The sequence below is a fragment of the Otolemur garnettii genome, unplaced genomic scaffold (genome assembly GCF_000181295.1).
Source record: "Otolemur garnettii isolate 467f Iridium unplaced genomic scaffold, OtoGar3 scaffold00011, whole genome shotgun sequence".
In the NCBI taxonomy this organism is placed as follows: domain Eukaryota; kingdom Metazoa; phylum Chordata; class Mammalia; order Primates; family Galagidae; genus Otolemur; species Otolemur garnettii.
In genome coordinates, this window is record NW_003852406.1 from 17,714,057 (window position 1) to 17,738,428 (window position 24,372).

General features: G+C 50.8%; 1 protein-coding gene across 1 annotated transcript in view; it reads right to left on the minus strand.

The window, feature by feature from the left end:
* Nucleotides 1–18,128: 18,128 nt before the first annotated feature.
* IGDCC3 (immunoglobulin superfamily DCC subclass member 3) overlaps nucleotides 18,129–24,372 on the minus strand; it is a 42,819-nt gene continuing 36,575 nt past the window's right edge. Inside the window, exons 5-14 of the mRNA XM_023510097.1 lie at nucleotides 23,995–24,132; nucleotides 22,591–22,749; nucleotides 21,372–21,537; nucleotides 20,843–21,090; nucleotides 20,499–20,663; nucleotides 20,021–20,212; nucleotides 19,759–19,863; nucleotides 18,920–19,058; nucleotides 18,554–18,761; nucleotides 18,129–18,329 (exon numbers count right to left, since the gene is read on the minus strand). Of these exons, the coding sequence (XP_023365865.1) occupies nucleotides 18,129–18,329; nucleotides 18,554–18,761; nucleotides 18,920–19,058; nucleotides 19,759–19,863; nucleotides 20,021–20,212; nucleotides 20,499–20,663; nucleotides 20,843–21,090; nucleotides 21,372–21,537; nucleotides 22,591–22,749; nucleotides 23,995–24,132 (1,721 nt within the window). The remainder of the gene's footprint in view (nucleotides 18,330–18,553; nucleotides 18,762–18,919; nucleotides 19,059–19,758; nucleotides 19,864–20,020; nucleotides 20,213–20,498; nucleotides 20,664–20,842; nucleotides 21,091–21,371; nucleotides 21,538–22,590; nucleotides 22,750–23,994; nucleotides 24,133–24,372) is intronic.

The window sequence follows — 24,372 nt, forward strand, 5'->3', positions numbered from 1 at the left end:
CCCTTGGTAGAGTGTCGTGCAGTCACAGCTCACAGCAGCTACAAATTCCTGGGCTTAAGCGATTCTCTTGCCTCAGCCTCCCAAGTAGCTGGGACTACAGGCGCCCACTATGACCCCAGGCTACTTTTGTTGTTGTCGTTGCAGTTATTGTTGTTGTTTTAGCTGGTGGGGCTGGGTTCGAACCCGCCAGCCTTGGTGTATGTGGCTGGTGCCCTACCCACCAAACTATGGGCGCCACCACCGCTTGGCTATTTCTAGAGACAGAGTCTCTCTCTGGTTCAGGCTGGTCTTGAACTCCTGAGCTCAAGCAGTCCACCCGCCTGGGCCTCCTAGATTGCTAGGATTACAGGCGTGAGCCACCTTGCCCAGCCACTCAATAGGAATTTTTGTGATTTCAAAATTCACTTGGAAAAAAAGAAGACCCCCATCATAGTGATACTATAAATCATCATAATGCGTATCTCTTGGATATCATCCTTGTCCTTGTGTTTTGGCCTTCCTATCAGACATGATGCTCCTCCCCACAACCCATCTGTCCTTCCTGGCCAGGGCCATGGAAATAGTAGGTCCAGGGAAATGTGGAAGGGAGCAACAGGCGAGAAACAATCTTACATTAGATGGCCTCTGGAGAAGGCCAATCCTTCTTGTGAGAAAATGGAGGTGTCTCCTTGCCTGCCTCATGAGGCGTAGTGAGAAGCAGATGAGAGAATGAATACAAAAAGGAAATGTTGGCAGTGCCCGTAGCTCAATGCGTAGGGTGCTGGCTACATACACCGGGGCTGGCAGGTTCAAACCCGGCCTGGGCCTGCTAAAACCAATAATGATAACTGCAACAACAACAAAAATACAAAAAGGAAATGTTTGAAAGTTATAATGCAAAGTGAACATTGCTGTAATCTTCTAAAACTAGAGGGTAACTGCAGAGACTTCCTGCAGTGCCCCTGTGTCCTCCTGACACGTCCTAGAAAGGCAGAGGCAAGTACAGTAAGAACCAGATGGAGTGTCCACAACAGGCTCTCGCTTGCTCTCTCACTCTCTGTCCATTAGCTTCAAACTCTGGAGGCTTGAGGTACTCTGTCCTGTTGCATCAAAGTCCCCCTGTCCAGTCAGTCCCCGCAGCCAGCACTGTGGAAGCTGATGGTCCCACTGTATCACTGCACAGATAGTACCTTCATGCTAAGAACTGGGACCTTCTCTCAGTGAGGGCACCTCCCTTCAGGTATGTCAGCCTGTCTCAGGGTCAGGATTGCTGCCCAAGGCATGCACTTCTCTCAACCTCCTCAGGACCCAAATCAGCACCAGTGCAGGGCAGTCACCTCACAGCCCAGAACTACAGCCCTGGGTCCCCACACTAATCAAAGTCAGTTGCCTCTCCTTCCAAAGGCCTGGTCCTAAGATGCCCTTCCCATCCAGCCTTTCTAGCAGCAGTCCTAGCATGGTTTCCAGAACACACATGAATTCTAATTACACACCTTTTCCTGGACAGCTGAGTTTTGCTCTAAGTGGACTCCCTTCCCCTCGTACCTTTATTTCCTCAAAGGTAAATTACCTCCTGAGGTGACCCTTTCTTTTGATGAAAGACATACCACTCAAGTTCAGTCTGTCCGGGGCCCCTGCTATACTTTCATCCTTCCTTTTTTATTTCCACAAACTTTGGAAAGTTTTCTAAAACTTTCATCAATGACACAGTTTAGGGCAGTGCCTGTGGCTCAGTGGGCAGGGTGCTGGCCCCATATACCAAAGGTGGTGGGTTTGAACCTGGCCCCAGCCAAATTGCAACAAAAAAATAGCCAGGCATTGTAGCGTGCACCTGTAGTCCCAGCTACTCAGGAGGCTGAGGCAAGAGAATCAGCTAAGTCCAGGAGTTGAAGTTGCTGTGAACTGTGATGCCACAGCTCTCTACTGAGGGCGATAAAGTGAGACACTGTCTCTAAGAAAGAAAAAAATGACACAGTTTATTCTTTTCTCATGAAGCCCATATATTGACAGTTTTGCCCAGTGCATTTATCAAGTAAGGATTTATTCGGTTCCCATTTGTAATCAATCAAAACATATTTGACCACCAGCTGGAGTTTTGGTCTTCATCCCACCCAAGAGGAGAACTTTGGAAGACAATCAGCTGTGGAGAGGGCACAGCCGAGGACAAGGATGTGTGGGAATAGTTCCCAGCTCCCCGATACCTTCTCCCGCCACTGAGCATCCTCAGCCCCAGCCTGGCACCATTGCCGCCCTGGTACTGAGCTTGTGGCGAGAGCATGAAAGTGGATGGGGAGATGTGATCTCTCCCCAGCTCTGCCCCAGCTCTGCCACTAACTGGTTGAGTAGTCTCCTACAGACCTGAGTTCAGAACCCTTTCTGGGGCTTGGTTTCCCCAGAGTGTCTGAGTTAGATAATCTTCAAATATCCTCCCAGACTCTGCCATTTTGAGATTAAGCTCTGTGCCCAGGGGAGTGGAGATAAAAGTGTGACAGAAACAAACAGCTCAGCCTATGATAAGTACTGCCCCTGCCTTCAGTTACATGGGGCTTGGCTGCCTTTCGGCTCCCTGTGGGGATAAAGGCAGCAGAAGGGCCAGAGCAAGGCTGCAAGGTCCTGGAAACACACCAAGGTGGCCGGGCTGGGCAAGCTGGTACGTGCTTGCCGCCACACATACACATGCTTGCACACGGGCACGCGCTCTCATCGCAGGGTCTGGGAGCCACCCTAGGTCATCACTGCCATACTTGGCTTCTCTCTGTGAGGCTAGATGTGGGGCCTGCCGCTGGCCCCTGTGGGGGTGAGCCACAGCAGGTGGGGGCGGCAGGCCTTCCTCTGCAAACGTGCTGCTTGGGTCTCCGCTGCTGGTTTCCATTTGCTAATATTTCATGAAGCTTAATCATCCTCCGCCATCTGCCATAGATCTTGCTGACAGAGATGGGCATCAAAACAGTGCTTGTCACTGAATGTGGGGTGAGGAGAGAATGGAAAGCAGAAGAACAGATAGCAGGCAGGTGTTGGAGCCAACGCAGTAGGGGCTTCCACAAGAAAAGCTGATATCTGTATCTCAGCATTTACTGCCAAGCCTGCCACTATCTTCTTATTTTTTTGAAACAGAGTCTCACTTTGTCTCCCTACAATGCCATAGTGTTGTAGCTCTCACCAACCTCAAACTCTCGGGCTCAAGCGAGTCTCTTGCCTCAACCTCCTGAGTAGCAGGGACTACAAACTTCTGCCACAACCCCCACATATTTTTAGAGATGAGGTCTCGCTCTTGCTCAGGCTGGCCTCAAACCCGTGAGCTAAGGCAATCCACCTGCCTCAGCCTCCCAGAGTTCTAGGATTACAGGCGTGAGGCACCACAATGGGCCAAGATATGTTTCTTGAAAGGAATGAAGGGATGAGTGACTAGATGGATGAGGAAGCAGAGTGTTAGAGGGGTGGATACAGAGGGACGATTAGAGGAAAATAAGAAAGGGTGAGGGAGATGAGGAAACAAAGACAGAGAGGGAGGGAGGTGCGGAGAGGGAGCTGGATAAACAGGTGGGGAGGCAGGATGGCTGGAGAAGCTTCCTTTTACATCTTAATTAAAAAGGAGTTGATGGACCAACACTTTAGAGTCTGGTAAGACCATTGAATTACAGACATTTCTTTTCCTTTCCATTTCTTCTTGTTATGGTATCTGTGAAAGGCATCCCTGTTATGCTGTGATCCTGGGCAATCTCTCTTTGAGATTCAGTCTTCCCATCTGAAAACTGTGCCTTCCTTTCCCTCCGACAGTCATTGAGATATTCAAGTAAAATAACAGAATAACATAGCTTTATGCCAGGCGAGGTGGCTCACACCTGTAATCCTAGCACTCTGGGAAGCCAAGGCCGGTAGATCCCTTGAGCTCAGGAGTTTGAGATAAGCCTGAAAAAGGGTGAGATCCTGCCTCTACTAAAAATAGAAAAACTCACCAGGCATTGTGGTGGGCACCTGTAGTCCCAGCTACTTGGGAGGCTGAGACAAGAGAATCTCTTAAGCCCAAGAGTTTGAGGTTGCTATGAGCTGTGATGCCACAGCACTCTACCCCGGGTGACAGAGTGAAACTGTCTTGAAAAAAAAAAAAGGCGGGGGGGAACAGAATAATGTAGCTTTACTGTGGGCATATCATCCCACCACTGTGCACATGTGCCAGGCATGGTTGTACGTGCCTGTAGTCCTAGCTACTCTCGAGGCTGAGGCCAGAGGATTGCTTAAAGCCAGGAGTTCCGGGCTGAAGTGCACTATGCCGATGGGTGTACGCACTAAGTGACAATCAATATGGTGACCTTGGAGAGTAGGGGACCACCAGGTGATACACCAACTCAGGCTGGAAACAGAGCAGGTCAAAACTCCCTTGCTGATCAGTAGTGGAATGACACCTGTGAATAGCCACTGCTTTGCAGCCTAAGCAACACAGTAAGACCCTGTGTCTTTAAAAAGAAAAAAAAAGTTAGGCAAAGAGAGGAGGATCACCTGAGGACAGGAGTTTGAAGTTGCAGTGAGCTATGATGCCTCTGCACTCCAGCCTCAATGACCCTGTCTCAAAAAAAAAAAAAAAATACTGCCAAAAATGCAGTCCAGTGCCCTAGTGGTTGGCACCCAATCCTGGAGACACACTGTCTGATTCTGATCCCAGCATTTCCACCTCTGAGCTGTGTGACCCTCAGCAAGTGACTTGTGGAAGGTAGGGGGCAATAATGAGAGAAAAATTAGCATATGCTGGAGTAGGTGGGGAGAAGAAGAAAGGGTTTAGAGGAGAAGGCAGAGCCATAAGATGACAGGGAGAGAGATGGGTAATTACAGAGAATAATAAGGACTTTTTTTTCCCCCTGAGACAGAGTCTCACTTTCTTGCCCCCTATAGAGTGCTGTGGCATCACAACTTGCAGCAACCTCAAACTCTTGGGCTTAAGCAATTCTCTTGCCTCAGCCTCCCAAGTAGCTAGGACTACAGGCACCCCTGACAATGCCTGGCCATTTTTTGTTGCAGTTGTCATTGTTGGTTAGCTGGCCCAGGCCGGGCTTGAACCCTCCAGCCTCAGTGCATGTGGCTGGTGCCATAACCACTGAGCAACAAGTGCCAAGCCAATAATAAGGACTTATCAGTGTGACGTGCAAAGATCTTTCATTGAATCTTCCAGGGTAATCAGCAAAGACTTAATAGTTTCTCGGTTTATTTTTGGATTTTGGCCTTTGCTTTCAGTAAAACTGAGATTGACCACAGGTAGAGTTCTTTTTTTCTTTAAAGAAAGTTTTTGTTTTGTTTTGTTTTGTTTTTGCAGTTTTTGGCTAGGGCTGAGTTTGAACCCGCCACCTCTGGCATATGGGGCCGGTGCCCTACTCCTTTGAGCCACAGGCACCGCCCAACAGGTAGAGTTTTGTCTGGGTTGCAACGTAATAGTTTTGGGGGGTTTTTTGTTGTATTTTTTTGAGATAGGGTCTTCTTCGAAAGCCTGGAGCACAGTGGTACAATCATAGCTTACTGTAGCACTGAACTACTGGGATTCAGCCTCCTGAGTAGCTGAAACTAAAGGCATGTGCCACCACGCCTAAGTTTTAAATTTTGTTGTTGTTGTTGCTGTTGTTTTTTGAGACAGAGTCTCAAGCTGTTGCCCTCGGTAGAGTGCCATGGCGTCATAGCTCACAGCAACCTCAAACTCTTGGGCTCAGGTGATCCTCTTGCCTCAGTTTTTCTATTTTTAGTAGAGATGGGGTCTTGATTTTACTCAGGCTGGTCTCAAACTCGTGAGCTCAAGCTATCCACCTGCCTCAGCCTCCCAGAATGCTAGGATTACAGGTGTGAGGCACTGCACCTGGCCAGTTCTAAATTTTTTATAAGGACAGGCGCACCTTAAGCAATCCTCCCACCTTGGTCTCCCAGAAAGCTGGGATTACAGGTGTGAGCTACCACACCCGGCTTTTGAGTTACAATTTATCTGACAGATATTTATGGAGAACCTTCTATACTGGTTTCTGGACAGACAGGGACAGTAAGAGCTCCATGTAAATAAACAAGGCAAAGGATTGTGGAAGCAGAGAAGAAGGAGTGACCTGGCCAACGGTCACAAAGGTCTCCTGGGAACAGGGACAAAGGTGGTGGCCCTTGATACAACCTGGGAATGTTCTATGGAGAAGGACTGGGAAAATGCATCTCGGGCTGTGATGGATGGATTTCCTCCTAAGGAACTGTTTATGCCAAAAATATCTGACTCTTAGCTGGTTGGGGAAACGAGACAAATCCACAGTCTGCATGACAACTAACTTTGTCCCTTTAGAAATGTCAATATCATGGAAAATAAGAAAGGCTGGGATCACTCTAGAGCAGGGGAGGGTAAGAGAAAGAGAAGTGACACCCAAGACCGTCCTCAGGTCTTGGATGGATCTTAGATCAGAGAAACATGGCTGAGGAAGACATTGTCAAATAATTAGGGACAAACGATAGTGGACTGTATGCTAGATAATAGTATTGAATCTTTTTCCCCCTTTTTTATTATGGGAAAGAAAACATTATTGGCCAGCCGTGGTGGTTCATGCCTGTAATCCTAGCACTCTGGGAAGGCGAGGCAGATGGATCACTTGAGCTCAGGAGTTGGAGACCAGCCTGAGCAAGAGTGAGACCCCAGTTCTACTAAAAATAGAAAAATTAGCTGGGTGTTGTGGCAGGGGTCCTGTAGTCCCAGCTATGTGGGAGACTGAGGCAGGAGGATCGCTTGAGCCCAAGAATCTGAGGTTGCTGTGAACTGTGACCACTGCACTCTGAGTGCTGATACAGAGTGAGACTCTGTCTCAAAAAAAAGAAGATGAGAAAACATTTCTGATATTTTTTTCCTGCAAGGGAGGGGAGGATCCATCATTTTAAAAACAGAAAAAAGGCCCGTATTTTACTTCTGGCCTTTCTACCTCCTACCTGTAACATCTGGAGCCACTCAGAGTTTCACCTTCAGGGGAAGTTGGGATGACAGTGGTGCCCATCTCAGGTGCTGCTAAAGACAGAGAAAGCAAGCCCAGGGCCAGTTGGTTAATTGTCACTACAGCCAGTAAGGAAGGCTTAGCAGGGACCTGGCTGTGCGGCAGCATCAGTAGAGTCCCTCTGGGGACTTCCCCTTTTTTCGAGAGATTCAGACTTGGGGGCTGCACCCCCTTGCTACCCTCACCACTCCCACCCCCACCCCATGTCCCAGCCAGCTGCAGAGTAGGTGCCCCCAGCAAGATTTTACAGCCTAGGGGAGCAGCCTGGCTTAGATCCCCTTTGTTGGTTTCCAGCAAATTAAAATTTATCTCTCAGGGAGGAAATGAGGGGTCTTTTTTTTTCTTCTTCTTCTTCTTAATGGGCCCTGATGAAGGAAATGAATGCAGGGAAGGGATCAGAAATACGATCCACTGCTTGCCTGCATGGAAAGGTCGGGGGGCTCCCTGCACCCTTCGAGGGGCAGCTGGGCACAGTATGTTTTATTATATAATTAACCTTGACCCTTCTGGGTTCAAAGAGAGAGGTTAGTTGGAAATAAATCAATAGTCTGGTCTGGTCACTTCAAAGGCTACAGAACCCGCTGGAAAATTTCACATTGGTTCAGTGTGTAAATTGAAATAGGGTGTGCAATTCTTTTTGAAAGGTGGGAGGGGGGGTTAGGTCAAAAATTGAAATTAATTGTGCATCCGCTTCCTTTAATCAGGCAATCAGGAGTCTTTATTGCATATCTGTGGGGGCTGGGGAGGAGGCTGGGAGAAAGCATTGTGACCCCTGAGTGACCGCCCAGGCTCTAGAACAATAGGCATCTCTTCAAGCCCAGGAAGCTCCTACCTCTCTCCCTTAGCGGTGTGCTATCGAGCACATCTGGAATCCTTGGAATCAGCCAACCATCACCGTCACAATATGTAGCATTTGCTGAGTGCTTACTTTGCACCAGGTGCCAAAGATTTTCCAGTTACTGTCTTATTTGAGCCTCGTAACAACTCAATTGGATAAGTATCATTATTATCTCTATTACTGGTGAGGAAACTGAGCTTCAGGACGGTTGAAGATGCAGAGCCAATCTGAGGTTTTCGGTCCATTTCAATGTGATGCAAGGAATGAAAATAAGACCCCAGGAAAAGTTACGAATTATTAAAAGTCTTGGGTCTTCATGTCCTTTTTCCCTAAAGTTGTTAGAAGGTAAATGGAGCCAGGGCTGGTTTCTTTTAAAAATTTCTCTTGGCTTCATCTTTAGTTCAACTTTCATCTCTTTCTCTTCCTCTTTCCCTTCCTCTGTTTTCCTCCTTCCCTCTTTCCCTCCCTTTATTCTTCCTCCTTCCCTCTTTCCTTTCCTCTGTTATTCCTCCTTCCCTTCCTCTATTCTTTCCTGATTTCTTGCTTTCTTTCCACAAATACTGAGAATTTGGTGTTACTCCTTAGCAGCGCTGGTGGGTCAGGTCAACAAAGGAATAAGAAAGACCCTGTCCTTAGAAAACTTGATCTTAGGCTCGGCGCCTATAGCTCAACTGGCTAAGGCGCCAGCCACGTACACCTAAGGTGGTGGGTTTGAATCCCCAGCCCGGACCCGCCAAACAACAATGACGGCTGCAACCAAAAAATAGCCGGGCGTTGTGGCGGGCGCCTGTGGTCCCAGCTACTTGGGAGGCTGAGGCAAGAGAATCGCTTGAGCCCAGGAGTTGGAGGTTGCTGTGAGCTGTAATGCCACGGCACTCTACCCAGGGGGACAGCTTGAGGCTCTGCCTCAAAAAAAAAAAAAAAGAAAACTTGATCTTAGTTCTCAGAGCAGTGCGACACACACACTGTGTATAATCAGCTGCAGAAGGAAATAGTTCCATAGGAGAGAAGGCCAGGGGGAGAAGTGGTTCTAGCTGGAGTGGACTGGGGATGATGGCAGGAGGAGCAGTGTTGGCAAGGATCCAGAAAGAAGAGATGGCAAGAGGTATTGTTCCAGGCTGAAGGAAGAACTTGGAGAAAGGCCCACAGGCACCACTGTGCATGGCAAATTTGGGAGAAGCCAGGAGCCCAACTGGGAGGGTTGGACTTGATGACACGAGTAGAAAATTGAGCTCTGCTCTGCTTATTAACAATAGTAATAATAATAGCAAGTGCAGTCCTAGGTGCTGACTCCTTTACCACCCACAGCAGCCTGGGAAGTAGGCGCTATCCTTACACACAGTCTGCAGAGAGGGAGACAACGGCACTAGATGTTAAGAGTGCCCACTGGTTCACACAGCCCAGGGGGGAGTACAGAACCGGGGCTGCACTGCCTTTTGTGAGAGGACCTGGAACACGAGCCCAAAGGCATTGGACTGCTCTGGGAGAAATGGGGAGCCATGGCAGTTTCTTTTTTTTTGGCTGGGGCTGGGTTTGAACCTGCCACCTCCAGCATATGGGACCAGCGCCTTACCCTTTTGAGCCACAGGCACCACCCCGCAGGTTCTTAATTTAACCTGATTTCAGGAAATGCCCAACTTCCTCAACCTGCCTTAGGGAGGGGTGTGTCTGCTACTCCTGGGTATTTCCTCACTCTTCAAAAAGAAAATCTCCAATTCAGCTCATTTGGACACCCAACCCCAAGTCTCCCTGCTCCCTTCTCCTCAATACACAGATGTTAGTCAACAGATAACGTGGGCTCAGAACAAGGAATCTGGGGGCCAAGCTCCAGCTCCTCCGCCTCCGTTCTTTGGGCCTTGGTGTCCTCATCTGTCAAATGGGAGGGTGACAGTAAGCGTAGCCCTACCCACATGGGGTAACGAGGACATGTTTTATAAAACACTGTAAGAAGTAATAGCAGAAGTGTCATCATTATTGTTGGGATATAAGAACTCCATAGAAGTTTCTTTCCTTTTCTGAGGAAGCTCCAGGCTACCTGATCCTCTCAATGGCTTTTTTTTTTTTTGAGACAGAGCCTCAAGCTGTCTCCCTGGGTAGAGTGCTGTGGCATCACAGCTCACAGCAACCTCCAACTCCTGGGCTCAAGCGAGTGTCCTGCCTCTCCCTCCCAAGTAGCTTGGATTATAGGTGCCCACCACAATGCCCAGCTATATTTTGGTTGCAGCTGTCATTGTTGTTTGGCAGGCCCAGGCTGGATTCGAACCCACCAGCTCAGGTGTATGAGGCTGGCGCCTTAGCCATTTGAGCCACAGGCACCAAGCCTCAGTGACTTTTTTTTTTTTTAACCTGGAAAGCCACTTAAGACTTTCCTCAGATGCATCAACTATGCAAAAAAGACATACTCTAGAAATTTGGTAGTTATTCGTTCATACATTTACCCACCATCTACTAGATGCTGGTCCCGTGCAGCCAATGATAGCCTCCAGGCTGCTCATCAAGCTCAGCCTACACGTGTCTCCCCTTCCAACTCTCTGTTCAGTCTGTGCCTCCAGCCTGGAAGACTTCCTTCTCCCTTTTCCACTCTTGCTCTCAACGCCCTCTTTAATCCAGCACTTCAGTGATCACTTTGTCCTCTGTTCTACAGTTTGTTGCTGGTACTCTCCAAGGAAATATTTGGATAGATGGCAGAGACTGTGCGCTCACTAAAGGCTGGGTAGGTCTCTCCTATGGGCTGAGCACATCTTATTGTAATTGTGTCCAGTTAGATACAGGTAAGGGGTCAGGCCTAGATCCTCTGGTGTAATTTTTGCTTATCCCACAGGGTGGCAGCAAAGTCCCCTCATTGCCCTTTTCTCAGGGGCTTTGGGCTTTCTGGATGGGGCGGTCACTCCAGGAGCCCAAGCCAGGTGCAGATGGCCCTTCCAGCTCACTTCCTTCATTATCCCGCTCCCCTACCCATACACTCCTCCTCCCCACCCAACACACACACTTATGGTTGGCTCTGTCCTCTTCAGTTTCTTTGCCTATTAAAATGGAATTGTTTGAACACTTAAACTACACATTTCACTTACATGAATGTAATGAATCCTCTCAACTTCTTTTTTTTATTTTTTTTTAATTTTTATTTTATTTTATTTTATTTTTTGAGACGGAGCCTCAAGCTATCCCCCTGGGTAGAGTGCCATGGCATCACGCTCACAGCAACCTCCAACTCCTGGGCTCAAGCAAGTCTCCTGCCTCAGCCTCCCAAGTAGCTGGGACTACAGGCGCCCGCCACAGCGCCTGGCCATTTTTTTTTTTTTGGTTGCAGCCATCATTGTTTGGCGGGCCCGGGCTGGGGATTCGAACCCGCCACCTTAGGTGTATGTGGCTGGCGCCTTAGCCACTTGAGCCACAGGCGCCGAGCCAACTTCTTTTTTTTAAATGGCAGCTCTATCAAAAGATAATTTATATGCTGTACAATTCCTCCTTTGAGGGTACAATTCAATAGTTTTTAGTATATTCACAGAGTTGTGCAACTGTTGGTACAATTTTAGATTTTTTTTTTTTTTTTTTTTTTTGCTGTTTTTGGCCGGAGCTGGGTTTGAACCCACCACCTCCAGCATCTGGGGCCAGGGCCCTACTCCTTTGAGGCACAGGCACCGCCCTTTTTTTTTTTTTTTTTTTTAAGAGACTGGGTTTTGCTGTCCCCCAGGTTAACATGCAGGGGCCTCATCATAGCTCACTGTAACTTTGAACTCCTGGGCTCAAGTGATCCTCCTGTCCCAGCATCTCAAGTAGCTGAGACTATAGGCATGCGCTAGCAGGCCTGGCTAATTTTTCTTTTTGTACTTTTTATAGAGATAGGGTCTTGCTGTGTTGCCCAGGCTGGTCTAAAACTCCTAGACTCAAAGGGTTCTCCCACCTTGATCTTTCATAGGCTGGGATTACAGGTGTAAGTCACTGTAGCCAGCTTGTCTTTATATTTCCCTGATGGTGTTGTTTGAAGCACAAAAGCTTTTAATTTTGAGATAGTCAATCTGTTTTCTTTTGTTGCTTACGCATTTGGTGTCGTATCAAAAAACCAATCCAAGGTCACAAAAATACACATCTATGTTTTCCTGTTTGTTTTGCCTACACCTTGGCTTTTACTTGGAGGGTTTTGATCTATTTTGCGTTAATTTTTTCAGGTATGAGTAAGGGGTTCAAATTTATTTCTTTGCATGTGAATATCCAGTTGTCCCAGCACCATTTGTTGAAAAGACTATTAATTCTTTATGAAATTGTCTTGGCAACCTTGTCAAAAATCAATTGACCAGGGCGGCGCCTGTGGCTCAGTGAGTGGGGTGCTGGTACCATATACTGAGGGTGGTGGGTTCAAGCCTAGGCCTGGCCAAACTGCAACAAAAATATAGCCAGGCGTTGTGGCAGTGCCTGTCGTCTCATCTATTCAGGAGGCTGAGGCAAGAGAATCACCTAAGCCCAAGAGCTGGAGGTTGCTGTGAGCTATGATGGCATAGCACTCTACCGAGGGCAACAAACTGAGACTCTGTCTTTAAAAAAAAAAAAAGTCAATTGACCATAATGTGATAGTTTATTTCTGGACTTTTAATGCTATTTTATTGATATATGTGTCTGTCCAATTGCCAGTTCCACACTGTTTTAATTATTGTAGTTTGTAGTAAATCGGAAAATCAGAAAGTGTGAGTCTTTATTCTCAAGATCGTTCTGGCTATTGGGGCCCCTTGCATTTCCATATGAATTTTAGAACCAGCTTGTGAATATCTGCAAAGAAACCAGCTGGGTCCATAAGCCTTTAAGGTAGGGGCATGTTACACCTATGTTATAGATAAGGAAACTGAGGCCTAAAGAAATTCAATCATTTGCTCATGGTTACATGACCAGGTAATGGCAGCCAGAGGTTCATCAGTTAGACCACATCAGTTAGACTTCACTGTTCATGCCCTGTGCCAAGACCACAGCCTTCTCAGCTCCAGGGTGCCATGTGTCTCCCTAGGAGATAGTGAACAGTGAGGCTCACTACTGAAACAGCAGGGCTGAGCTCCTTGCTAGCTCCCAGGTGGCAAAGGGCTGAAGGCACCTGGCCAAGTGAACCACCAAGTGAAAATGAAGAAGATTCCCCCATAAAAGGATCTGAGCAGGCATGGCAGGAGAATCCTCCGTTCTCTGCTCCTCCTGAGGCCCTGGTTCTCCCTACCTCAGCCTCAGCCCCAGTAATTGGAGACTTAGTGGCCATGTGAGAGTTGACCCCAAGCTTCCAGGCACAAAACTCCCCTGTTGCTTAACCCAACACTATACCAAACCAGTCAGGGACGGGAGCAAAGAGTTCTTTGTGGGTTTGTGACAGCATCCGCAGTCCTCCAGCTAGAAACCCTGTTCTTGCAAGCATTCATTCAACAGTTACCAAGTGAGCGCAAGCTGAGAAAGAGCCCCAGAGATGGGAAGAAACTGTAGGAAGAAGTCCGGCCAAGATGTGGGCATTTTGGATAGCCAGGGCCAGACTGTGGTACACTATGTCCAAAAGGCCATCTGTGTTCTTGGGAACTCAGAGCCCAGCGTATACCCTCTGGAGCCCAAGGAGCAAGGCCTTTCCCTTCTTTGCCAGCCGGGCTTTACCATGGGCCTCCTCTTGGCCTGCTCTTCCCTCCTCCACCCCCACCTTGTTCAACAGTAGCTCTGGAGAGCCCAGGGGAACACAAGAGTCCCCATAATATCTCTGGAGAAAGTGGCCTAGATGTCCCCTGCCCTGACTCTAGCCTGAACCCAGAGTTCAAGGCAGCCCCTCCTTAGTGCTCCCGCCTGTCCATTCATCTTTCCAGCCCTGGCTGTGCCCCACTTCCCTGTGACCTGCAGGTGCCCACACTCCTCCTGGGCCCTCTGTTCCTGCATGTGTCTCAGGAGGGGTCAGTGGTCCCCTCCACTTCTGTCACTGTGGGGCCGTCTGTCCCAGATGGGTGGGGGTCTCAGGCTTGCTCCAGTCATTCTTGGCCCATCAGCCGTCGTGTGCAGGGAGAGGAAGCAGGCAGCAAAGTAGCCCCTTTCCGGGTGTTCATAGGGGCCTAATCCCCCTTCTAGTGGCCTCAGACCTGAATTCCTCAAGACTGATCTTCACAAATAATAGGGATGAGACCCTGAAACTGGGCCTGGTGTAGGAGTTGGGAGATCATTTAACTCCTGCAGCCCACCAATAGCCACTGAGCTGTGCCCCCAGCCCCTGCACACCCACAGGGGTGAGCTCTCCTGCTCTCCCTGCCTCCCAGCTCACTTTTGCTCCCCTTCTATCAATCCTGAGTGGTCCTGTGACCATCCGAGGTGGAACTGAATTCCCCTCAAATTCCTTGAATATGGCTGGCCTTAGTGACTTGCTTCTAACGAACGGAATATAGCAGAAGTGATGCTGTGTCACCAAGGCTAGGTCAGGAACAATGATGTGGTTTCCACCTGCTCTCTCTCTCTCAGGACACTTGTCCTTAGAGCCCAGCACCCCTGCTGTGAGAGAGCCCAGGCCACACAGAGAGGCCACATGCTAGCACCAGCCACCAGACAAGGAGTGAGGCAGCCTTCAGATGATTCCAGCCCCGGGTTTCCAGCTGCCCTAGCAGGTCCCCAGGGGAGCAGAGACAGCTGTCCCCACCAAGCCCTGCCCAAACTGTAGGTTTGTGAGCAAAATAAAGGTTAGGGGTGACTTGTTACAGAGCATTAGATAATTGGAACAGGTTGCAGCCCTGGCTGCTGCTGCTTTCTGCTCAAAAGGTTGTGTCAGGGGAGATGTGAGAAGGTTCTTCAGCCTGAGGCCTCTGGGCTATGTGAGATCTCAGCACCCAGATTCCAGCCAGGCCACTCAGTTTTGACACCTATTTCTGCTACCCTTCCTAATTAGAACCCTATTCTGTCATCTACCTTAGTCCAGCTCAGAGCCTGGTGATGGTTAGGACAGGCCCTGTCTACATTTGCATGTGATTTGTGTGTGATTTGCATAAATTTAGGCAGTTTCTAAACATTTCCAGTAGTCTTCCTGAGGGAGGGGTAGAGCCCTGGAGGTTACTGGTCTATCCCCAACCCTGCAGGGTCTATTGGAACCCCTGCCTCCCCAGGCAGCCCTTGGGTGGCTGGAGTTGACAAAAAATTCCTGTCTGCAAAGTCCTGTGTAAAAATTCGTAGTCTTATGTCTATGATTCCAAGTTTAGTTCTCTCCTGTGGGATCATCGGGGCAAACCAGGAGCCTCCCTGGAGACTCAGGACAAGGATGACATGGGCCATAGACTCCTCTTACTTGGTTCAGCATCGCTGCTCTTGACCTGCCCTGTCCCAACCACCCCACCAGGCCTCTTCCAGAAGTGCCTGGTCAAGAGCTTTCAAATGTTCCTTTAGGAGCAGAAACTTATTTTCAAAGGAAACTTCATGAAGAGTGCAAAATGTAATGAACTAAATGTAGACCTGCTCCAGGTGATAGTGCGCAGGAAGAGTGAGGCCCCTAGAGAGCTCCCCAAAGCCCCAGCCCCAGCTGGGGAACCCAGTTAACAAACCACTGACCCACTGGGTTCCTTTCAAAAGGTGTCTGTAGGTATAAAACTGGCCTTCCAAACCAGCAGAGCCTTCCAGCAGTGAGTCCCGGCTCTCCAGTCCCACAGCAGCTACATCACACTGCTGCCTCTTTCTAAGCTTGAGGCCAGCTGAGACCTCCAGATCTTTGTCAGCATAACGCCATTAAGCTGAGTCACTCTTGGCCTATCATAAGCCTTAGCAGCCCCAGAACCCTGGCTTTAGGGACCTGAACTGAGAGATAGTGGAATACCAGAGAGCCCTGGCTGACTGGGGGTCTTGGCAGAGTACCCTAGAGTCATTCAGAGCCCCAGTTTCCTCAACTTTAGAATGAGGAGGAAAACAGCATGTAGTCCTGTTTAGCCAACACCTGGCGGGGGCTGGATACAGATGGACTGTTAATACAGAGCCCACAGCCGGATCTGTTTCCTCATGGGGAAGGAGGTGAGGGGAGACGTCAGAATGCAGACCCTGGAGCCAGGCAGGCTGGCCCTGTCACAAACTCTGGTCCTGTGTGAGGACCAGAGTGACTAGAGATTTTGGAGGCTTTTCACTTCTTCTTTTTTTAAATTTGTTACCCCAATTTTTTGTTAATTTGTTTCTCACTTTGTTGCCCTCTGGAGAGTGCTGTAGCGTCATAGCTCCCAGCAACCTCAAACTCTTGGGCTCAAGCCATTCTCTTGCCTCAGCCTCCCTAGTAGTTGGGATTACAGGTGCCGCCATAACGACTGGCTATTTTTGTTTGTTTACCAGCCCTGATGCACGTGGCTAGCACCTAACCACTGACCTACAGAAGCCCAGTCAAGGCTTTTCTCTTCTACTATCTCAGTTTCACACACTGTAAAATGCAGAGGATAGTCACTAGCCTTATCTGCCTAGCACGTGCCTGCCTACCGGTGTGTTACTGCTCTGACCCTTGAGGGCCCAGCCCGCCCAGCACCTCACACAGTCACCAAAAACTCAGGGATCACTTTGGCAACAGGACTTTTATTCAGTCAAAATGAGTAGAGTGTGACAAAACCCAGGTCAGGCCAGGTGGCCCCTCCTGCCCCAGCCCCACTCTCCCCAAGGGATTGGGGGCTCCAGAGAGAAGCTCCTTTTGGGGTCAGAAAGGTGCTGCCTCAGAGCTTGATGGCGCCCTTGGCATTGGCCCACCATATGGGAGAAGGGAGGGAACAGCCCTTCCGAGTCCACATGGATACAACTCTAGTTTTCTAGGAAAACACCACAAATTCTACCTTCTTCAGCTAATGAACTAAAGTTTAGGGTGGGGTGTCCCTAGAGGGTTGGGGGGTCAGGGATTTTTCTGGTCTAATCTCATTCTTAAGGAATACACTTATCTCTTTTATTTTCATTAAAAAAAAGTTTTTCTTCTGCTATTTAAAAAAATGTTTCTGAGTGTAACCAAAAATAAGCATTTGTTTCCTTGGTTTTTTTTTTCTTCTTCTTTAAGTAGTTTAAAGAATAACACAACAGAAAAGAGAAACAAAAAGTCACAAGAACGTAACCCTTAAACACACCTTATATAAAAATAGCTTCCAGCTGCATCTGCTGACAGTGGTCATTCCACTGTCGAAAGGGTGGGTTAGGCTAGCTATGTCCCCTGAGACAGAGGGCTGGGGTGCCTCTGCCAGGGACACCCACCCCCCACCACCCATCACACATGCAGTACATTCCAAGGGTTGGCTGGGCCTGCACAGGGGAGCGCTGCTTCTGGGCAAGACAGGAGACAGGCCGAAGGGTGATGTCCCACCCTCCCAAGGCCCAGGCAGGGAGGGAGGGTCACAGCATCCCCATAAAGGATGGGCTGACCGAGAGGGTTGAAATGGAAGTGGACAGATGAGACAAGAGGGAGCACAGGCAGCGTGCTGGGTGGTGGCTTGTTTGGATAAAAATTTATACTTCAAGGAACAAATTTCCTCTCATTTTTGGCTTTTTTCACATTTTCTCTCTGACCAATCCCATTTTCATTTCTGCAGGCCCCAAGGGGACCCCCTTGGTGACTCAGCCTCCAGCCTCCTCTCTGGGGGAGAGGCAGGTGGGGCTTTGGGTAAGCAGACAGGAGGGAGGGAGGTCCAGTGACACAACAGAGGCCGCAAAGCCAGCGAGCCTTGAGGTAGATGGGTTTTTCTTTTATACCTGGAAAGGGGGAAGTGCTTTTTTTTTATTCCTTTTTTTTTTTTTTTAAACTCTGGACAACAACATGGGGAGGGAAAGGGGGTGCCCAATAAAGGGGGCTTGAGGTAGGAGTGCATTCGGGCTCTGTGGGGTAAGGGGCGGAGGCTAGTGCCACACTCCCCCAAAGACATTCATTCCGGCTTGAGGTAGGTGCTGAGAGCCAAAACAGCAAAAATCCATCCTGAGAAAGCATGGTCAGTGGAGGGTGACAGAGTAAGGGCCCAGCCACAGCAGGGGCATATTTTTGGAGTCTAATTTACCTTCCTCTCTCTCTCTTCTCTCTTTTTTTTGTCTTTTTTGATTTTAAGGTTTGCTTAGAAGGAAAAGAAAATGTTAGCTCAGTTCCAAGTCATGTGGGTACCAGGCAGAGGTGAGGGGGTATTAGCCTGGCAGGGCAGGGGGGAATGGGCTCCTGCAGAGACCCTTCCTGCTCCTCAGAGGTGAGTCCCTGCTGAGGCTGCCTTGGGTCTTGAAACCGGAGGGGCAATCAGGACAGAAATGCTGAGGAGCCCTGAGGACTGTGATTCCCACATAACAAGAGAACTCCTGCTTTAACCTGAGAATGGGGGGGTGCCCCTCCAGAGCTTGCCAGACACTGGCTACTGTGCCGAGCGTGCTGGCCAGGCAGCTGGTCCTTCACTGAGGAGGCCAGGGCCTCCATCCTGGGGTGTCAGGGAAGCCATGGGGCCCGTGCATGGGGTCAGGGCCTCCGTTGTCCTCCCCTCCAGAAGGCTGAACCCCTGAAGTGGCAGCATGGAAAGTTGGGTCTCCTCACATGGGGTAGAGGCCGCAGTATCCTGCTGGGGAAAGGGATGGTCAGTCACAAAGGTGTCGGCTTGAGGGCCAGTCAGGCTTGTATTCAACCCTATTCAGGGCTGGGTCTCCAGGCCTTGCTGCCTGACTTGGGGCACAGAGAGAAGCACCAGCCATGACTTTTGTGCTCAGAAAAGACCAGGAGCTTGACTAAGGTTGATGACCAAGGAGGGGGCGGCTTGAAGGATTTGCTCAAGGCATGGGCACTCACCATGGGTCTGGGGCCCAGCTGCCCGGCCACCCCAGCTGGGGGGAATAGCTGCTCGAGCTCCTTCACATCCACGAGTTTCCCGTCACAGCCTAGCTGGCCCCGCTCTCCCCGTCCTGCCCCATTCAGGGCCAGGATGCCAGGGTCCCTCTGGCTTCGGGGACCCTGAGGAGGGGAGAGCTGGTTTTCCACATCCTTACAAAAGAGGACCCTAAGGGTGAGCCAAGAGTTGGGAGAGAAATGTGGGAGGGAGAAAGAACAAAAGAAGAGAGACAAAAGATAGTGGCAGCAAGCCCCAAACCCTTTCCCCTAGAGCCCCCCTTCTGCAGGCCTATTGCCACCCCACACCAGCCCAGGCGCAGAACATACCTGCCCCTCTGACCGAACAGAAGGAAGAGGACACAGAAGATGATGCAGGTGACCCCAATGTGGATGCCAATGACAATGCCTGTGGTAGATGTCTGGTTGGCGGCTTCCTCCTTCCGGCAGTCACATGGTGGGCTCAGGGCTGGAGGGCAAGTTGGGGGCTGCAGCTCTCCAGGCCTGAAGCACCCCACCTCTAGGGATTCCTCCCTCAGCTGCTGTCATCCCCAAGTGGGAGAGGCAACACTGGGGCCCCAGCCAGCCTTTCCATTTCCTTTTTTTGAGACAGAGTCTTACTATGTCACCCTCAGTAGAGTACTCATTATGTCACCCTCACAGCTCACAGCAACCTCAAACTCTCGGGCTTAAGCAATTTTTTTGCTTCAGCCTCCCAAGTAGCTGGGACTACAGGTGCCTGCCACAACACCGGCTATTTTTTTGTTGTTTTAATTGTAGTTGTCATTATTGTTTAGCAGGTCTGGGCCAGGTTTGAACCTGCCAGACCCAGTGTATGTGGCCAGCACCCTAACCACTGAGCTACAGGTGCTGAGCCCTCTCCGTTTCTTTTTGCCAGTTACTACTGAGCATTAACTTTGTGTCAACTGCTGGGAATAGCACCATATACGAACCATTTCATGCTTGCCACAGCTTTATAAAGTAGGTATCATTATCCTACTGAGGAGGAGAAAGCTGTGGCTTAGGGAGGTTAAGTAACAAGGTCATGTAGCTAGAATGTTGTGCAGCTAAATTTCAAACTGAGGCCTATTTCTCAAAGACTGCATGCACCGTCCTGCCCTTCGTCCTCCTCTCCACTCTCATCCCCCCACTCGGTCCCCAACCCTCACCTGTCCTCTCAGATGCTCCCCGCAAAGAAACGAAGCGGACTGTGGCATTGCCGTCTCCATGCTGGTTGTAGGCGAGTAGCTTCACCTCATACACTGCAGTGGGGTCTAGGGGAAGGCAGTGTGGCTGAGTGACTGCCCCTGCCCCTACAGGAGCATAGCTCTCTTCTGGCAGGGAAAGGGAGGTGACCCTGGCATACCACCTCCTGGTCCCCTGCACCACACCCTGCCCAGCTCCCCAGGCCCAGGGCTGTGTCTGCCTCACCGAGCTGGCTAAGGTTGTAGGAGGAGACAGTTCCAGGCAGCAGGATGGGGCCAGTGAAGGAGGCCTTGCTTGCTGGGCGGTAAAACAGCTTGAAGCCGCCTTCATGCTGGGTCAGCCGGGGCCAGGGCTCCCACAGCAGCTGCAGGGAGGAGCTGCCCAAGACCCGAACAGACAATGGGGGTGGAGCAGGGGCTGTGAGCAGAGAAGGAAGCCAAGGTGTGAGGGCTTGATCGAGGCTCTACCTTTCCTCCTTCCGCCTGTGACCCAGACCCCCAGGAGCCTGACAGTTCTCTGGCCTCAGATCCAGGGTGTGCATTTGCTCAAACGGCACCTTTCCATGAATTAGATCTCTTTCCTTCACGTAGGTCCAGCCCCCAACTTGGCCCCCAAACCAAGCACAACCTGAACAAATGTGCACAGTGGGTCTGCTCTGATAGCCCGAGTGTCTATAGTTTTGTACTCCACACCCAAGCCTCACCTTCACCCAGGGTGCTGGCCAGGGTGGGGATGGAGGCTGAGCTGGCCCCCCGAGGTGTGTAGGCCTTGATGTAGAAACTGTAGGGCGTGGAGGGCTCCAGGTCGCTCACCACGTGCTGAAGAGTGCTCTTGCTGACTGCTTCCTGATACTCTAGTTCTGGTGGGTCTGGGAGGCAAAGGGTGGGGCAGAGGAGGGTGAGGGACATGAGGGAGAGTCCTTCTGGCATTAGTGACATGAGGGCAGTCATGAGGGGAAGGTATTGGGTCAGGATGTGCAGGATCGAAAGGGATAAGGAACAGAGAATTTGGGCGGCAGAGCCAAGCTTGCCCTCCCAGCCCACCCACCGGCAGCCTTCCTGATGTGCAGGACATAGCCGATGATCTCCTTGGTGTTGATCAGGGGCTCACTCCAGGACACACGGACCTCAGTGGATGACACAGAGACAGCCCGCACATTCCGAGGAGGCCCAGGCAGCCCCTCGGCCCACAGTACAGTCAGGCTGGCACTGGCCTGTGATGAGCCCGCACTGTTCTCAGCTACACATTGGTAGATGGCCTCGTCTTCGGGACCAATTCCAGAAATGGTCAGTGTGCTGTGGGGGAGGGAGAGCTTCAGATCCCTCCTCCTCTCAGAGCATCCTTGGAAGTGGGCCAGATCTCCCATTTGAAAGATGGAAAAACTGAATTCTTCCAGTAGACAAATGACTTGTCTTGAGTTCTCCCCCCACAGTTAGTGGCAGACCCAGGACGAAAACTCAAGTCTCCAGACAACCAGTTACATGCCCTGCCCTGGCAGAGGGTGCAACCACCCATTGTGGGCCTCCCTCCCCCATCTCTTTCCCCCTCCTCACCCCAACATACACCACGCATGTACCTGTTGTTATTCTTGAGCCTGACGTGGCCTCCTGGCCCCAGGACCTGTCCATTCTTTAACCATGTGACATGAGGGGGTGGCTCACCCTGGGCTTGGCAGGTGAACATGGCTGTGGTCCCAGCTGGCCTGGAGATGGACTGTGGGTGTTGGACAAACTCGGCTGGGGCTAGGGAGGGTGGGCACAGAGAAGCATGTGGAGTCGTGAGGTCAAGGGGGGAGGGGAAGAGGCTGTGAGTGAAGGCATGAGAAAGGGGCGATGGGGACGCCTGAGGTCCACAGGGCACAGGATGGCCTCTGAACACACACCCACCTCCAGGTGGGGCTCAGCCCAGCTCAGGAGATGACCACCTCCCTCCTTCCCTGCCCCAGGCAGACCCAAGAGAGGACTCCATTTTAATGACTATTTAAATGACTGACATTTGTATCTCAGAGCAATGAAGCTGAGCTCTCAGTTCAGGAAATTGTTAAATAAATAAATGTGCTAATAGGTTTGGCTGCACCTTCAGAAGGTGGTAATGATAGGGAGATGGATGAGCCCTCAGCCCTGGCCCCTCCTCGATCCCACTTTCAATTCCACTCTCCTCCAATCCCAGGCCTCCAGCCTCTATTAACACCCAAGAAATGAAATGCTCCATCACCTTCATTTGGACAGATTAACAGCACATGGAATGCTAAACAAACGAGCATTTAATTCCTAATTCTCCCATTTTCCTCCCCTTCCTCTGTTCTCAGGGAGGGAACAACCACAGAAAACTCCCTGAAAATGTTAATCCAAGCCCAGTTCACAGGGCCAAGGGCTGGACAGAATGACATGGTCAGCTGCACCATGGAGGCAGGCTCTGCATGTGTGGGGTGGGGGAGCTGCAGCACGATGTGAAAATGACAAGCACTCTGGGGGTGCACAAGCAGGCAGGTGTGAGCATGGATGTGCCACATGCATCCGGAAAGCAGCACATGGGGGGCCACGTGTGAGCGACACAAGTAGGGGGCTAGCTGAGATAAGAAAGTGAAAATGACTCCAGGGTGGCCCATTCCTAGGGCAGAGAGCTGCCACCTTTGGCTTGGCTTGGGAGCCAGGTGAGGGGCCAAGGCACAGGACTGGCATGAGACAGGAACTGGGCTTGGGCTTCGGCCAGGGATGCTGATGAGACAAGGAGCAGGGCAGGAGGAAGGGCTGTGTGGAAGTCCTTTCCCCCTTCTGGGGTTGGCTGGTCCATACCTTGCACCACCAGCCGGCCCTGTGCTGTTCTCCTCACCCGGGTACCAGGCCTGTTGGCTGCACAGACATAGACGCCGGAGTGCTGGACGGTCACATCTGAGATAATGAGGTTTCCTGTGCCTAGCACCTGGATGCCCTCCACCCCAATGGGGCGGCCGTCTGAGGAGGAAGGGAGCAGGAGATGAGCGAGGGTCAGAGAGAGAGGTGTGGAATTCAGGGGGCTCACCTTCCACCAGTCTTCCAGGGCTCTGCATCTTCCCTCCCAAGCACCTTAGCATTGTAGAGGGGGCAGAGAACTACACAGAACGCTCCCGTGGCAGCAGAGACCCAGAGCCCAGTCCTAGCATCATCCCTGACTCACTGGTGATCCTAAAGTCCCTTCCCCTCTATTTCATAACCCATAAAGTCAGGTGTTTGGGTTCCATCAACATTTCCCAGGCTGGTTGGTCTCTCTTAAAAAAAGTTCCATGGTCAAATATGCATTCCACTCCTGGATGGTTGGTCCCACTGCCCATGAATATAAAGGCTCTGAAAAGTCCTGCAGTAAATGCACTTGGTTAACTTTATTTTCCAAACTTGTTAGACCACTAAGTCATTCTTTCCCGCCTGACAGATCACACTTTGGGAAATGTTGGACCAGATGGTCCTTGCAGTGCCCAGAGGCTCCTCCTAATGGTGAGGCCACTCTTCCCAGCCTCTCCTAGAGACCCACACCGCTCCCCCCCAATCAGGATCAGATTAGCACAGTCAGAATACAAGGAGACAGCTCCCCATTCAGCCCCTGAAGTGGTGAAATCTACTCCATTATCCTGCCTGCTGCCCCCTCCTTCCCCAGTCACTCAGCTGCTACAATGTGGCACAGTCTCCTTGTGAATGCGACCCCACCCCACCCCCTCCGGAGTTTCCTTCCCCTGAGTGACCTTTCTGCTCAGACAATGTGGGCCCATCTGCACCCTTTCATTTCTCTCCTTCAGCTGCCTAGGGATTTAGGCTGGGGACTTAGGGGCCAGGCTAGAGACTGGGGGGCCCAGAGTGAGGGTTTGACAACTGGCTGAGATTTTTGAGGGGCTTGGGATTGCACAACTGGGGAGCATGGCCAGTGTGTAGAGGGCAGGGGTGAGTGGAAGGGGAAAGAGACTGGGGTACTGGGGGGCCCAGGGCTAAGGATGGAGAGATGCCAGAACTGGCCAAGGTAACCCAGAGAGCTAAGCCATCACTGCAGGAAGAGGGAGCTCTTAGCAGGCAGGCGGACCTGCTTGCCTCCTCCCCAGGCCACAGGAAGAGAATGACCCCAATGCCCCAGAGAACAAATAGGATTCAAAGTTCCCCCAGAGCTGGGTGATGAGAGCCCTTCTGGGGGTGGGGTAGAGTAGGAGGGGCAGGGGCTGTGGGTATGGGGCTCACCCAGGCGGCTCCAGGACACAATGGGGCGTGGGTTGCCCGTGGCGACACACTCGAGCACTGCGGTCTGGTGCACAGTCAGGGTGAGGTTCTCAGGCCCTACAAGGATCGCTGGCTCCTTGTAGGCCCCAGAGCCTGAGCCTAGAGGAAGATGCCACATTTTCTCACTTCAGCTGGAAACTTTCTCTTTTCTACTCCACCCACAACCCAGGACCTGGGGAGTGGGCAGCCAACAGCAGCCCAGAAACCAGGGCTCGTGGGCAGAGAGGCACCAGGGGGCATCCACACACTTGTCCCTCTCGCCTTGCAGGTCCTGTAGCAGTGGGAATGAGCAGAGGATGGGCTTTGCCAGGTAGAATGCAGCCAAGGCCCTGGCCTCAG